The following is a 16,386-nucleotide window of genomic DNA, read 5'->3' on the forward strand; positions in this document are numbered from 1 at the left end:
TATGCTGCCAACTTGTATTACAGCTCATTGGCTTGTTAGAGAGAAAAGTTCTCTTTAGAATTTCAGTAAAACATGTCATGCTTGATTCGTACCCCATATATTATGTTGAGGTGGGAGGTGAATGCCAAAAACCTCTTTTGAACAGTTTTATATATAAAAGTCATGCTATATGCCACTGAACAGAACATATTAACAACAGACTACTACTGTAGAACCTACATTTATGACATATGTTGGTATTATGTTAATTGTCATTTTTATAATAAATGATTTGAAATGTGTCACATCAGTAGCTGTCTGTGTTAAATTTTGCCCAATAAGACTCAGGCGCTGGCCGACCGGGGACAAATTCAATTGGTTTGAAAATGCCACTGAGCAATCTCTTTATCTGGCTTTATTTGACCTGAGGGGCCACTGCTCAGATACACACCATCCAAATCTGGTTTTGTGTTTAGTGCGTCCGCGCGAGGAGGGAGTTGGTCAGCTTTTCTCGGAGAGCAGGACCCGTGATGAACAGCCCGTGTGTTGGCGACAGCTGGCAGGTGTGTACCTGCCGTGCAGTAAAAATGATAAACACACCCCGGTGGAAACACAGGAAGACAGCGTGTGCCGCTCACAGGAAACCAGACAGGATTCCACGGTCTTACATACTGAGCTGCTGCTAAGGGAGGGAGGGGGAGAGCGAAAAAGGAAGTTGGTATGGGACAGAAATACACTACTATTTCGACGTCTACAGACATTTATAAAAGTCCTTAATTTTGGTAGAAAACCATTTATTTTGGACTTTAACGTGGTACACAAGTTCTCTCTGGACATTGCTAATGTTGTAAATGTCTACGTGTTTATGTTTTTATAAAATATTATCTCTTAGTACACTATTCCATTTCGCACAGCGGTATTTGCACTATTCTTACTTTGCACCTTTATCATTCATTTCACTTGTTTAGTGCTGTGTGTCTTCTTGTTATCTACATGTTTTGTTTGCCACAAATGTTATTCTTGCTCTGCCGGCGTCCCATGTTTTTGCACTTTATGTAGCCCGGTTTGTCGATGTCGCACTCGTGCTCTATTTGCATGTAGCTGAAATGACAATAAAGCTCAACTTGACTTGACTTCATAGCTGCATGACCCATTATCAGCAACAATAAGTATTGAGTTCTGGAAAAAATGTAAAAAAGTGTCATTGAGATTCGAAAGGCCTCTGAAATTTTCATTGTACTGGTCACTGGTGAAAGCACTGGTCATTGGCTCAGTATATTTGTAATTCTGCTGGTAAGATTGTTCATGTTGGTGCAGTAGTCTGTGGTATTTTTTAATGAACAGGGCAGAATGTTGAAGAATAACGAAGGAGGGAGAATTTCTAGTTGTTTTTCATCTCGTTTTCCATTCTCCGTGCCTGTGGTGCGTTTCTTTTCGGGATGGAGCTCCAGGTGACCCCTGCGTTTGCTTGTTCCTTGCAGGATGAAAGAGAATAATGTAAATCAAGCAGAGTGTGCGCCTTTTTCCAAGAGCAGCCAGATTCCCAGCCCCCACCCCACATTCTGCCCCTTTTTTTTTGTTTTATATGCATGTCTTTAAAATGTGTGTGTGTGTGTGTGCCAGCACTGCAATCAAGACAAGTTTTTTTTCAATTAAATGTTTAATTGTTGCCCCTCTGATGACTAAGATAAATATGCTTATGGGAAAGTAGTCTGCATGTTGGGCTGGTTGAGGTTTTGTGTGTGTCTGTGTGTGTGTGTGTGATTATTGCTGCAGGTTTCATTAACTATGTAAAATAAGGATCAGTTTTAACCTAAGCACCCAATATGGTTCTTATGGTGAATTGTAAATTCATAAAATGCTAACATTACACTTCATTGTGTAAACAAAGTTAAATAGTAAGTAATATATGCATGTCTTCAAAATGTGTGTGTGTTTACATGTGCTTTACAAGTCAATTTAGCGCATCAAATCATCCTCAGCCCTGCCCTCTAATGATGCATTGGTTTCTCCCTTAGTCCGGGCCAAAACATGTCCTCAACTCCACATCAGGACGCCATCATGCTGGCCACAGTTGAAGGGTGATGGGAAGTAGCTGAAGTTGTGAGGCGGGACCTTCATTGGTTTTCCCAGAATATCCAACAGAGGCTTGATCAGATTCAGTTCTTGGGTGTCAAATACAGCCCCAAACACAGCAAACTGTGATGTGGTCTGACGCCTCTCTGTTCTGACCAGCATGAAGGGTGGTGTTTTAGCCTCCAGTTCACTACTCTAGTGATTCGTATTTTTTATTTCTGTTCCTCTATGCATAGCTAAACCCAGTAGGTGCATCCCCTGTTCTGGGCTCTGGTTTTCTTCTTCATCTCACATCCTCACACACTGTTCAGTTTTGGCTTTAACATAACTAATTTAAATATTGTCCCATGAAACCCATGAGTTTTGAAATGAAACTTGATTTGTGAAATTAACATATTAAATAAAATAAACAAACAAATAAATAAATAAAATGTAAGTGCAAAAAGTGTTACAAAAGATAATGTGCAAATACGTAAGTAAATGCAGCACATCTGCCACAGTCCAAAATTCTGCGATAAAACAAAACCAGATTCTTTGGAATCCTGCTGGGCCCAAAATTAGCACAAGTTCAAAAATGTAAATGAAAACATGCCTTATAGTCCAAAAACAGCAATTAAAGCAAATAGTTAACAAGCATTTTAAAGTACAGTGCCGGAGTGGGAGCATATCAAAACGCTCTGGAGTGAGGCTGGCTCTGTTCTTCCAGGCGATGTTTCCAGCTACTGAGAAGAATTTAGTTGATTAGCCGTTTTTGACTAATCAACTAATTGTTTCAGCCCAAGTGTGAATTAGCCCTCAGTGCCCATGACCCAGTTCACCGGTTGTCGTTTCTAATGGGTACTAATCACATCATAATAACAAGACCCCTGAAGTACTGCCGTTTTGGAGCTTTTCTGGCCCTGTCACGCTTCCCAAAGTCAGATCCATACTCCAAGCAACAAGAAGAACTTTACATTTTTGTTATAATCACCTCTTGACAGTTGTCAGTATACTGAGACCCTCGATGCTTTTTAGACCACCAGTCAATGTTTTTAATGTTTTGGGTGCCTCTAATAAGTTCTGCATTATATCTGCAAGAATTAATTTTCAGTTTTAGATACAGCCTTTGGCACAACTCGGCATGTAACGTTAATCATGAAAGCCACTGGTTTCATTCGGCGATATAAGCAGCCATGGGCGATGAGCGCTGTCATCGTCTGTCTGCTCAGCCCATCGGCTCAGCCCATCATAGAAGCCACCCCCCCACCCAGAGTTAGAGGGCCAGCCTGCGTTCTCCCTGGTCCCCCTGTGGCCGGTGCAATAAACAGATCAATACAGCAGGCCTGTCCGCATTAATACCAGCCGCTCCTGCTCCGACTTGCTCGCTCAGCCTCGCAGACCGGCCTCGGAAATGGCCGCCAGCCCCGGGGGGGACTGTCTAATTAAAAAGAGGGTGGAGAACGGCGAGATGGAGGGAGGGAGAGCGAGAGCAGGATGGATTTTCTATTTAACACCCTTTCATTAGCGGCTCTGCTTCCTGTTGTGGTCCTGTAGGCTAGGGATGATGGAGGGCCAGGGGACATTGGGGCCGTGCTGGACAGAGTGACGTCAGGGACACGGACTGAGCGCCCTTACCTGCACACCACACCTCACATGCACGTTTACATCCACCGAAGGAGATGTTTGCCTGCGTATGCATGCTTGTGTACATGTCTGTGTTACGTGAGTTATGTCACTCGTGTGTGTCTCACGAATCAGTTCTGCGAAACTGGATTAGAATGCTGCAGTTTTTTTTTTTTTTTTTTTTTAACAGCAAATTTATACGATATCTGTAATTCAGCGCTCTCACCAACGGCTGCTTCCTTCATGGGGATTAAATATGCAGCAAACCTAAAATCGCTCTGCTCACTTCATTAAAGTGCCAGTACAAACCGCAGGGATGCGGTATTGCGCACCGAAGTTGAGGCTATAAATTTGAGATCTGGCCCTCAGTAGGGCCATGTGACTCCGCCTGGATATTTTGTGAGCATGAAAGTCATGCAGAACTGGCCCAAAGCTCTGATCATATCTACAGTCTAGAATATGTTAAATATACTGTTAGCTTCTGGGACCGAGGGATGTGGATTAGATTCACAGCATTCTATATAAAAAGAATGTAACTCTTCCATTCTTCTACAATAAAAAGACTAGAAGTGCTTCTTGGTTTTCTGGGACAGATTATCAGGCGTCTCTGTTTTGGAAAGATTAACCAGGTTGTCTCTCTGTGATAGATTAACGTCCCTGTCTGTCCGTCTCTCTCTGGTCAGATCTGCTGCGTGTGCGTCAGGAGGCCTTGGCAGCGGTGAGGAGCCCCGGGGCGATGGAGGCTCACCTGCCGTCTGCAGGAAGCTCATCCAGCCAGAGACGCAAGCAGGGCCTGCCTCAGCATCGGGACGCACATTTTACCGAGAGGTACTGCAGATCCCATCTACACACACACACACACACACACACACACACTGTATATATACACTGACTATACACTCTCCTGCCAAAGATGGGAAAATTCACTTGCCATACACGGAGCTGGAAAATGAACACACACACAGAAGACATGGTACCAAAATCAAATACACACTCTCAGGGAAATGCAAATATACAGAGTCCTGCAGACGAATCACACATACACACACACACACACACACACACACACACACACTTTAGGATGTGCAGTAGCAGTGATCAGGGTTTTAACTGCAGCCACACACATATGGTTGCGTTTTCATTACTTTTTCCAAATTGTGGAGAATGTCGGACCGAAAACCACTGTGTGTGTCTGTGTGTGTGTGTGTGTGTGTGTGTGTGCGTGTGCGCGCGCATGCACATGGCCGAAGAGGCTGTTGACATGCTGCACGCACCCAGGGCTCGTTTCAAACATCAGGAAAGGAGGAAAAATGTCTTGTGCTCTAAAATAACATGAATATTTTACATTAATAAGGAACCCAACATCCCACCATAATGAATACTGCATGACTGCTAGAATGGACGGCTACATATATAAAAAAAAAAGAAAGAAAGAAAGAAAGAAACACAGACGGAGAGGGTAAAAATAAAAAACGTAGGTTTGTAAAACCGAGAGAAATTCCGGTTAATAGGATCTGCCAGTTTGCGTTACTCTTTTGTGTTCCTGTTCGATTTGATCTTGTCAGGGAGTATTTCTGGGGCTCAGGGGCTGAACTGGTTGTCTCCACGACCCCCCCCCCCCCCCCTCCTTGCTTACCCGTCCACCGCCCCCCTCCCATCAAGGCCCCTGGCCCTCCTGCTGCACTCCTCCACTCCAAACAAAGCCCGGGCAGCGGGAGTGGGCGGGTAATTGCTTGTCGATTATTTATGTGGCGCTGGAAGCGGGCGGATCGATAATGGGCCGGCGAGGCGGGAGGAAGCGGGGCCGCCCAGCGTGGGGGCGTTTCGTTCCCTGCCCGGCGTCCTGTCGGGGCGCCGCCGCCGCCGCCGCTACGCCTGCACCGAATAATTAGCCACACAGGACCGGCGCATGTTAACTAGGGCTGCACGCTTCCGAGGCTGGGGGCGAGCAGAGGGGGGAGGCTGTGTCCCCCCTCCCTCTCTCTCTCTCTCCCTCCGTTTCCCTCTTTCCTGTGCTCCCATTTAACCCTTTGTGCGGCAGACTCAGGGTGAAAGAAGAAGAGGAGATTCTTAAACGACAGAGGTGGCCACACGCGTTTGCGCCCGAGAGTCTGTGACATTGTGAGAGGAAGGGGTCATCTGGCGCAGACCCCCCGCCCTCCCTCCCCATAAACCCAGTGAGTCGGGGGGTGTCTGGCCGGAAGCCATTCGTCCAGCTTCACCTTTCAAACGGCTCGGCCCTAATTGATTATCTGATGGCCATTAGTGCGTATTGTTAAAAACAAATCATTGCGGCGGTCGATATTTCTCGGAGGCTGGCTGTGCGTTCGTCTGCCTTAAATGGGGGTCGCGTTTGGGAGAATCTGCAAGGCAAATCCTAATGTGTTTGGCATGCGCGCCGGCGGTCTGAGCCGAGTGGGCCGGGAGCCTCATGCATTTTAATGAGCTTCCTGTGCAAACGCGTTCCCGTCGGGCCGGGGCCCCTAATCCCCTGCGCTGCCTTCATTAGCGGCGGGGCTGTCAGCTCCGCTACGCTCCATGACGGCCAGCCCGCCCGTTTGGCGCTCGGGCCGCTCCAGCGCCACTCTGCTCTCTGGCTGGGGGTGAGAGGGGAGGGGAGGGGTAAGCCGGAGGGGGAGGAAGGAGGCGGCGGCGGCGGCAGTGAGGCGGTGGGCCGAGGGGGTGGGGGACGGGGTGGGGGCTGCGCCGCCGCCGCCGTCGCCGCCACCGCCGCCATCACCCTGACAGGTCGTCACACATGAGCGAACACCCCAGGGTTTACTGGCCTCACTGCCAGAAAACGAGGGGCGGAGGAGGGAGAGGGAGGGGGAGCGGGGGGCTGGAGAACGAGAAAGAGCACGACAACAGGAAGACGGAGAGAAGAAATTCCCTTTAACCATTTGCAAGGCTCATTAAAATACTTAAAGACTTGCCTGAATACCGAAAATGCGGCACTTTAGTTTTTGCGCCATTTTTATCTTGCAAGTCAAAGTCACTGAAATGACCAAATGTGCTTTCTCGCCTTTCTAACGGTAAAACTAGGAAACTGGCTCAGTTGGTAAAAAAATTATTTTCATCTGGTCCCATTTGATTCCAACTCTTTGTGCACCCGAAATAGAAAACACACAGACACACCGCAAGTGCATCACGCAAATGATGGGCCGTCTGCATCATACCAGCTGTATGTGTCTAGGATGAACTTTGAATCCGTGTCATTGGTCAGACCCCACACAGGAAGTACAGAAAATTTGTTAATTATCTAGTTGCAGTGAATATAGTCCTAGTCAATGCAGTAATGTACATTTCACCAAATTTCTTCATGTTTTATGTTCGGCTCAGTGAAATAACCGTATTTGGTTATTATCCAAATTGAGTTTCTTGCACGAGGTCAAAAAGAATGTTCACCTTAAAAACAAAAGAACGTTACAGAACCTGACGATGAGGGAGGTTGAAGGGACGAAGGATGGAAAGTAGACACCCTGAGATTATAAAGCTTTCATTTTGCATTTGAACAGTAGGAGCCACCGGCAGACTCGGCGCGTGTTTTTTTTTTTTTTGTTTTCCACGTTTTTTAGCCGCGGTAGGGTAGGAAGGAGAAGGGGGGATGGAGGGATAAGCTAAGCCGCAGCTACAAAAACACCTCTCCTGCTTTGGGCTTGGCCCCCACGGTTAATGCCTGCCTGCCTCGCTCCCAAATTGCTTCCTATAAAACGAAAAGCGCGTCTGCCGGGCACGTCTCCCCGTGATTACAGCTAATTACGATCGAGCGGCCGCCTGGCGGCCCCGGCCATGCGGCTTTAATTGACCGTTATTCATCTGCAGGCTGTCTTGGGCGGCGCTGGGCTTGGCAGCCCCGGCGACCGCGGCCCAGGCTAATTGTGAGGCCTGAGGGATTAGGCCAGGTGATTACACACTTCACAGTGTAATTACATAAGCATCGGCGGGCCCCCGCGCCGGCTGCCGGCCGGAGGTCACGCGCAGTCCTGCCTGAGATTAATTGGAGCTGCCACCGGAGCACACGGAACCGGCGGAGAGCGGTTACGCGATTAGCATTAACATTTCAGCAGCGGCCGATCGATCGGGGGGGGGATTTTTTTTTCCCCTCCCCATTTCTCCTTCACCTGTTCCTTTATTGTCCTTTACTGTTTCATTCTCCTTATTCATTCAGCAACGAATAAAGAAATCTGCAGCGAGGCTTTGGTGTGAAGTTTTACGTTTTGCTGGAAACTCGGATTTTTGCCGTTTTTTGTTTGTTCTCCCTGCCTCCACGTGCAGGAGTTTAGGAAGATCCACAAAGCAAGCAGCCCTGACCTCTGCCCTCTGTGCGTGTGTTGTTTGGCTGGGTGAAAGTGAAAGGCGGCGGTTGGCAGAGGGTCAGTCTGCAGAGTAACACTTTTTGCACCCAGCACCACCTCACGTGTTACACCTTTCACCGCTCCTCTTCTCTTTATCTGCGCGCTCACATTCATCCATTCGCTCTCGAGAGCCTCCTTCCCCTTCCTTCTCCCTCTCATGTTGGCATAGGTGAGCGCCGTGGAGAAAAAGAGCTTCCAGGCGGCTGAGAACAAAAGGGGAAAAGCACACATAATTGAGGGTCTTTTTTTTTTTTAATAAAAAGGAAGGGTTGAGGGACACGGCACCTTTTTATTAGCTGAATGCGGCGGAGGGCGGAGGGAGGCGAGGAAGCCGAGGGGAAGGGAGGGGCGGAGAGGTCTGTGTTAATTAGGAGGTCCTCTGGCCTGTAGACTCGGTGCAGTAACGGGGGCCGCCCCAGCTGTCCGACAGTGACAGACTCTTATTGTGCATTCAGCCCTCATTATGATTTTGGCAGACGAGGGCGGGGGGGGCGAAGGGAGAACCGGGGTACAAACATTGCCGCCGGCCGCGGCGTGACAGGGCTGATGAGGGGCTATTGCGGCCTCAGTCCGCCGGAAAGGAGGGGGGGGTTTGGAGGAGGCGGTTGATAAAAATAACCCTGTGAGGGCACATCAGAATCATCATAACAGCCCTGCTGTAGCGCGTGTGGGCGGGTGCACTGGGTGCTCCGGGTTTTGCAGCGGCACCCTGGTCTCTAAGGGTTCAGTCGAGAAAATGCAGTAATTTTTTTTGCCACGCAGCGTTATAGTACGCCACCTCTGACTTCAGGTTCTCATTGCACATTCAAAACAGGAAGCAGTGGCACTCGGGTTCTTCAGTAGAACTGATCTAAATTATAATTAATAACTTGCAGCATGTAGAATGATGAAATGGGGAATCACAGAGAATGTAATACAATATTATGTCAGGTATAGAATGCCGTAATTGTATCTATATGTTACATTTATTACATACAAATAATTGAAAGTGTGGATACCTGCACTTGTATTGTTTGGTTGTATTGTAATCTTGTAGATTTTTTTTGTTGTCTTGGTATTCGGTGTGTATGTGATGTGCGCATCTTGTTTTGTGTGCCAACAGGGAGATGTCTCATCCTCCCCCGCTGCTGTCTCCACAAAACGCCCCCCACATCGCCCTGGGCCCACACCTCCGACCTCCGTTCCTGGGCATGCCCTCTGCTCTCTGCCAAGCGCCTGGTACGCCACGCCAACTGTGCCAGTGGCTTTTCACTTTACCACATAGTAAAGCACATTCTGCAAGATCAAACAGACCCACAAAAATGTTCCAGTACAAGGAAACATTTCCGCTGTACTGAATATTGAGCCTATTGCTACACTGCTGTACCAATGTTAAAAGATATACTTACTGAGGTATTATTGTACATTATATAAAGACCTTATAGAACAGTAATGTTTCGCTTCCATAGCAAGGCATGACTTTCTTTGACTAAAGTCAAGATCAAGTTGATTCATAAAGCTCATTTACAAACAACCCCTTACTGTCCCAAAATGATGTACCTATAATACAACGTACTACAATAAGATAACTCCACAGTGAATGTATGGGATGTATAGAATACAACGAATGTAGCTATATACTGAGTGTATCTGTTGGTGTGTGTATGATTTTAGTCTGAACAACATTCATTTTTAAATGATGCAGCCTTGAACAATGTAATAACATTGCGATGTGTCTTTTCCCTTGTTGTGTACTGGACCTGAGTGTATATGTTCTCTGTGTTTTAGGATACGGGTTTCTACAGCCTGCACAGGCAGAGGTGTTCGCCCGTCAACAGGAGCTTCTTCGTAAACAGAACCTGGCGAGGTACAGATGACAGAACATGTCAAATGAAAAGTCTTCTTAACCTCCACTACATTTCTAACTGTAGAAAGTGAATTGGTATGAAGTAGTGTCTAAATAGTGGCTATAATGAGTAGATTGATACCAAGTTGTGTGTGTGTGTGTGTGTGTGTAGGTTAGAGATGTCTGCAGAGCTGCTGAGGCAGAAGGAATTGGAGAATCTGCATCGGCAGCGTCTGCTGGCCGACCCATTGGGCCTCCACCCTGGCCTGCCACCAGAACACCCAGCACTGCGCAGCCTGCAGGAGATTCCTGAAGGCCACCCCCTCCGGGACGAAATCAATCGCCGAAATGCCATGCTAGTCTTGCGTCACAACAACACGCCACTGCTCTCCCTTAACCACCAGGGGGTCTCGGTCGCCACACCCTCTAAAGAGGCCTCCTCCAGGAAGATCTCTCGGAAGGGGGCTCTGCTCCGTGGAGATCTTGCTGGAGGGGCTTCAGAGGCCAAGGATTTGCAGACGGAGGTTCGGGCTAGAGACAGAGACACAGATGGAGCCGACGAGGAAATGAAGGACTCTGAGAGCGACACCGAGGCGGCGGAGGACCGGCCAGGGGGCATGCCCAAAGCCGACGGGCATGGGCTCAACTCCGACGTGTGCCAAGGCAAGGAAGCGACAAAGCCTTGTGAGGGGGTGAAGGATCCAGGCGAGGGGTCCGGCAGGCTCAGTGCCCCCTGCAGCTCAGCTGGCGCCGAATCCCCCAGCCACCACCTCTACGTTCCAGGAATCGGCAAGAGCGAAGCCAAGTACCTGCCAACAGGAGCAATGCCAGCCATGCCCACATTGCCAGGACAGACCCTCCCCTTCGGTTTCCCCTACACCAACCCTTACTTTCACACCGGTGAGTTTGATCACTCTTTCTCTCTCACACACACACATATGCATACACACTCTCTCTCACATACACACACATATGCATACACATTCTCTCACACACACACACATAAAATGTATTATAAATATATAACTACCCAATCCTACCCCTAAAATACAACTTTTTTTATTGGAATAAAATTAATATTTGATTTCCTTAGTTTTCTGTGTTCCTGACATTAAGCCCTCCATAAAGTGTAGTGATTGTCACATGTGATACACAGCAGCACAGCACACAATGCACACAGTGAAATTTGTCCTCTGGATTTAACCCATCACCCTTGGTGAGCAGTGGGCGGCCATGACAGGCGCCCGGGGAGCAGTGTGTGGGGACGGTGCTTTGCTCAGTGGCACCTCAGTGGCACCTTGGCGGATCAAGATTCGAACCGGCAACCTTCTGATTACGGGGCCGCTTCCTTAACCGCTAGGCCTCCACTGCCCCAGTGGTGCCCCAAAGTCACAGAAAATCTTCTGGCTCAGATTTTATTGTCGTATAAACTTACCCATTTTTGTGTTTTCACTCTCTAGTGTATCAAAATTTTCACTAGCTGACCTCTCACTGGACTCACTAGAGACAATAATATTCAGGCTTAAAGTTAAAAGTTGTAAATAATGGATCAGACACGCTGCAGTAGAGCAGTAGTACTTAATTATATGCATGATAAACGGAAAGACTTTGTTTATTGCATACTTTAGTTAAATATTTATGATTGGGGTTAAGTTAATAAGTGTCTTTAGCCACATTGTGAAGCTAAGTTGCTGTAAAGAGCTGTAACCGGTTTTAAGTCATGCGGTCAAGTGACTCATTGTTTTAATAGTAAGTGGAGCTTAAATACGACTAATAATAATAATAACAACAGTTATAGATGAAGTAGTCACAGCAACAACAATAATAGGAATAGGAAAGATGGAGTATAGTGTATTTTGAAATGGAATATAATGAATAATGAAAACTCTTCATTACTGCTCAACTCTTCGCATGTTTGAGTAACACGCCCTGCAATGTAAGAACTGAGCGCGGTTAAAATATACGTCCCTCCTTGGGATTCCACCCATTGCTGCCACCGCCGCCGCATTACTCTGCCATCTAAATTCGAATTGAAGCTCAACTTAGCAGCAGGATTTTCCAGGTCGTGTTCCAGGCCCGAGCACTGGAGGATGGGTGGTTTAGACAGATGGTTTGGTCTGAGACCCAGACGTTTCCCCAGACACTGGAGTTCCCTCCCCCACGTCCACACACACACACACACACACACACAGTGCCGGCGGCGTCTGAGGGAGCGTGCTCCAGCCCACCGCGTTTATGACCTGTAAAAACACACTGCTCAACACACCGTCTTTGTAGGAGGAGCTGGAAATACAGGCAGAACCTCAGCTCTGAGTTTAACCTCACCTGGGCGTCCCTAAGGAAACCCAGACACGTACAAAAAACACACACACACGCACACACACACACACACACACACACACACACACAGGAAGGGGCCCTGCCAGAGACCCCCGCTGAACTCTGTTCACAGTCGGGTTCATTACGCGAGCAGAGCTCTGGGGATCTGGGCCGGCAGCGGGGGGGTCTCATTGCTGAATTCCTGTGCCGCTGGACTCACCCCCACCCACTAATGATTTCTGCTTCCTCCAGGCGCCATGGGGGGTCTGCTGCTGGACGGGGAGGAGGCGGGGCCAGTGGAGGACATCAGCAAGTGGACAGTGGAGGAGGTGTGCAGCTTCATCAACGGCCTTCCCGGCTGTGCCGAATACACACAGGTAAGGGCAAGAGCAGCAGCACACGGCCCCTCACAGACCTGCTGATTCACCACCAGGTCTGGGCCAATCCAAGAGAGGGATTATTAACCCTCAAAAACGCCCCTCGCTCCTCCGTCAGGAATTAGCCGCGGGGGAGGTAGAGGAGGGGTGTTCATTTTGACCCTGGAACCAAAGTTAAAAACAATGAAGTGGCTGGTCAGCTCTGCTCTTATCTTTGTCTTTCACGGCTGTTGCATGCATCACACAGTCCTTCACAGACTATACACACACTCACACACACAGACCTTCCCTCACTGCACACATCACCTGACCTACACACCCGCAGCGGAGGCCAGGCGGCCGCTGGCCAGGAGTTCACAACCGGTGTGTTTCTGCACCCAGGTGTTCAGGGAGCAGGCCATCGATGGAGAGACCCTGCCCCTGCTGACGGAGGAGCATCTGCTCAACAACATGGGCCTGAAGCTGGGCCCAGCGCTCAAGATCCGCTGTCAGGTAACCAAAAACCCCAAAGAAACGAAATCTATACTCACAGCTTCCAATCGAGCTTTTCTAACGTTACGATGACTTTCTACAGAAACTGGAACTGTGTGGTTATATTAACCAGAGCGCTCTGCCTCTCTTTTTTTAGTACTGGAAGTGTTTAACACTTAAAAACACACACAAACAAGCCTGCAAATATATGAGATGCTATAACAACAGGAGGATACAGAAACGTCTTTAAGATAAATTTACTCACAGGTCACCATGAAAAATGCAGTTTATTGCGCCGGGTTCGTGCATGTTCGCTATCAGATCTGGCCATTTCTATTCTGTTCGCTTTCTAGAAAGTATGCGGTGCGGCTGACCTTGGAGAAAAATCGCTAAAATGTTTTATGGATATGGGCCGGCTGGAGAAAATAGAATAGATTTTTTTCCCACCCTTTCTCTTTCATCTGAGGTGGCAGGATTGTACATTCCGACTGCAAAAGTAAAATTTCAGAATTTATTGACCTGAAGACAAATTACGTGATGTTTTACTGCACCGACCTTCAGTATTAATTGAAAAGAAAGTACATTTAATTGCGTGATCTTTGCATTAGTATTAGACTTGTTTGCTCTGCTTGGTGGCATTTTTTACTAAAAACACAGAAGACATGTCTGAAGGTTCTTGTTTGGCTATCCTGGAGAAACCAGAACTTGGTACTGGCACTGATACTCAACCCACTGGACTGAATGAGTTCCTCCCAGTAACAATATTATTTGCGAGACACAGTCACATGAAGTCACACAGCAATCTTTGCATTCACATTAACATAAAAAGAAAACTGTAATAAAACATATTTTTTCATTTATAAACTACTTGTGAACATAGTCACAGGTGCCGGGGTGGTAGTAACCGAGTGGATAACACACTCACCTATGAACCAGAAGACCCAGGTTCAAATCCCACTTACTACCATTGTGTCCCTGAGCAAGACACTCCAGGGGGGGACTGTCCCTGTAACTACTGATTGTAAATCGCTCTGGATAAATGTTGTAAATGTAAATGTAAATGAACCTCTGGTTGCACAAAAGTTAAATATCTGTTCGAGTTGTTTTTAAACTACGGCCAATGAGAGTGCAGGATAGATGGCGTAAGGATGGCGGGAGAGCAGAATGATGGAAAGGGCCGGTCCAAGAGTCAATCCATGAACCACGCAGGAGGATCACGCTAAGATAAAGATTTCTTACTAACACATATTAGGGTAAAAAATCTCTCCCATATGTGTGCTAATGTATGTATGCTGTACAGGGTGAAATGGGCACTACGAGCAGATGGCAAAATGTCCGAATGTCATGGTCGATGTTAGGGTTGCGTCGTTGTTCCCTTGTGCTCTGTGCTAATCCTGCCATGTGTTGTCTTCCCTCAGGTGGCGCGGCGCATTGGCAGGATATTCTACATGACCAGCTTCCCCCTGGCACTCCCCCTGCCGCCATCTGCTCTGCGTCCCCCGGACCGAGACCCCCTCCCCGTGGAGAATCGCCCTCCCTCTGCCAGCAGCACCTCCTCCCCCTTTAGCCGTGCTCCTGTGGGTGGAGCTTCCCCCAGACAGGAGAATGGAAGTGCGTCGGTCGTGGGGGCCTATGACTCCTCCAAACCACTATCATAGAACCGAGTCGATGAGACGTTTTCATCCTCTCTCCCCACATATCTGACTTTTTCTCCTTTGGAAGACTTTTTAAAAAGCTGAGGCACTTACGTTTGCAGATTTTTGGACAATGAAAGGAACTGAAAAAACTGAACAACCCCAACACCTCCACTTTTAACAGAGGCTGCAAACAACTGAATCCAAAGATGCGGAACCAGGAGAGGACGGATGGATGAAAGGGTGGGGTCTTAACGTCCTGCCAAAAACAGCATTTTCTGGGTGTCAGACACGTTAAAGAAACGTCTTTATTCTGAGATGGACTCCCCAAGGCTGAGAGCAGCATCAACTCAAAAACAACAAGACACGCGTCTCCACTTCCTCCTCTTCCTCCCTTTCCACCCGTTTGCTGGCCGTACAGAACTTGAGAATCAAGATGAGGGGAGCTCGTCGCTTTTGTCTGATGCAACTATGCATTCCACGGTCCAGTACCAAAGACATGGGGACCTGTGGGATTTTTAGCAAATCTGTCATTTTTGATGCTTTCTGCTGGCCCTTACTGGTAATGAGCAGACAGGTACAATGTTGTAGGAGGCGAAGAAAAAAAAAACTTGGAGGACGCAGGTTTGCGCACAAGCCTGTGACCAAAAGCCATTGGCCCAAAGTAGGGTTCTGAAACGGTGGGCCGTGATTGGCTGTGCGGATGAGCGTGCACCGGCATGTTAACTACTGTGGGAGATGAATTTGTACAGTAATGAGCTTGAGAAAATATTCTGAAGGTTACGTAAAGTGGTACTTCTTTTTTGTTAAGTGTAGTTGCACGAAATGCATTTATTTTTTGGTTTATTTTTTGGATGATGAACAAAATGCTGGTGGTACTTTTTGTTCAAAAAAATGTTATTTTGTTTGCTCTGTAATGCAGCTGTAATAGAAGCCCACTTTCAAATGCTAATTCAGCATATAAATGAGAAAATATTTATAGGAGTTTGTTGTACGTAGTTAGACTGACAGAATATGTATAAAAAAATAAATCCTCCTTTAACTGGATCCCAAAGAACAAAACTTTTTCTCTTTGTTGCAGGGAACTGAAAAAAAAGGCACAAACGCTCTTTATGCAAATCTTTTAATTTTTTTTTTATATGTAATAAGCAATTAATTAAAATGGTCTCTAGATTTTTCCCATCACTGTTTTTGTCTTTATCCTGTTTTTCTATTCACCTCAGGGTGAAATAAAACCTCATGGAGAAAAGAAAACAAGAAGTTCCAGACACTTCTGCTGGTCTCTGGTGGTGGTGTGTAATGTGTGTTTCCGTACTCTGGGCGGGGCAGCGGTCAGGGCAGGTCCCGAGCCAGGGGAGGGGCGTGAGGTACGCGACCAGCTGTCAGGGTGTGAAGTTCAGCTGAAGGCCAATCTCTGATGGCCGCCGCCCCTGCTGCTCGACCGGCGCGCCGGAAGGGCGGGTGACCTTCTGAGACCCCCGCCGCGGCGGCTGCCCCGCTGAAGTTTTTACTGCGTAGGGTGACGTCCAGGGCCAGGTGCTGTGCGAGGAGGGGAAACCGGCTTGAAGCCCTCCAATGCGCACACACAGCCTCAACACCCAATCCTAACCTTTAGTGAGAACAGAATTTCAGTCCAGTAGACCAGCTGTCATTTTCAGTGGTCCCACCCCCCCGGCGAGGCTCATCTGGCCCATGGACCACCCTGTAAACATGCTGCTCCGAGGACAGCCATATTCCAAACACACAAG

General features: G+C 47.7%; 1 protein-coding gene across 4 annotated transcripts in view; it reads left to right on the top strand.

Moving 5' to 3' along the window:
* The window catches only part of samd11 (sterile alpha motif domain containing 11), a 44,750-nt gene extending 28,927 nt beyond the window's left edge, over nt 1-15,823 (top strand). For 2 of the 4 annotated variants that reach the window (XM_028994807.1, XM_028994809.1), the window contains exons 7-14: nt 456-542; nt 4,341-4,485; nt 9,115-9,230; nt 9,780-9,858; nt 10,010-10,737; nt 12,409-12,533; nt 12,915-13,025; nt 14,423-15,823. In XM_028994807.1, the coding sequence (XP_028850640.1) occupies nt 456-542; nt 4,341-4,485; nt 9,115-9,230; nt 9,780-9,858; nt 10,010-10,737; nt 12,409-12,533; nt 12,915-13,025; nt 14,423-14,662 (1,631 nt within the window). In that variant the 3' untranslated portion in view covers nt 14,663-15,823. The remainder of the gene's footprint in view (nt 1-455; nt 543-4,340; nt 4,486-9,114; nt 9,231-9,779; nt 9,859-10,009; nt 10,738-12,408; nt 12,534-12,914; nt 13,026-14,422) is intronic. The other 2 variants (XM_028994808.1, XM_028994810.1) reach the window with 2 other exon arrangements.
* The last annotated feature ends 563 nt before the right edge of the window (nt 15,824-16,386 follow it).

Source organism: Denticeps clupeoides, chromosome 10 (genome assembly GCF_900700375.1).
Source record: "Denticeps clupeoides chromosome 10, fDenClu1.1, whole genome shotgun sequence".
Classification (NCBI taxonomy): domain Eukaryota; kingdom Metazoa; phylum Chordata; class Actinopteri; order Clupeiformes; family Denticipitidae; genus Denticeps; species Denticeps clupeoides.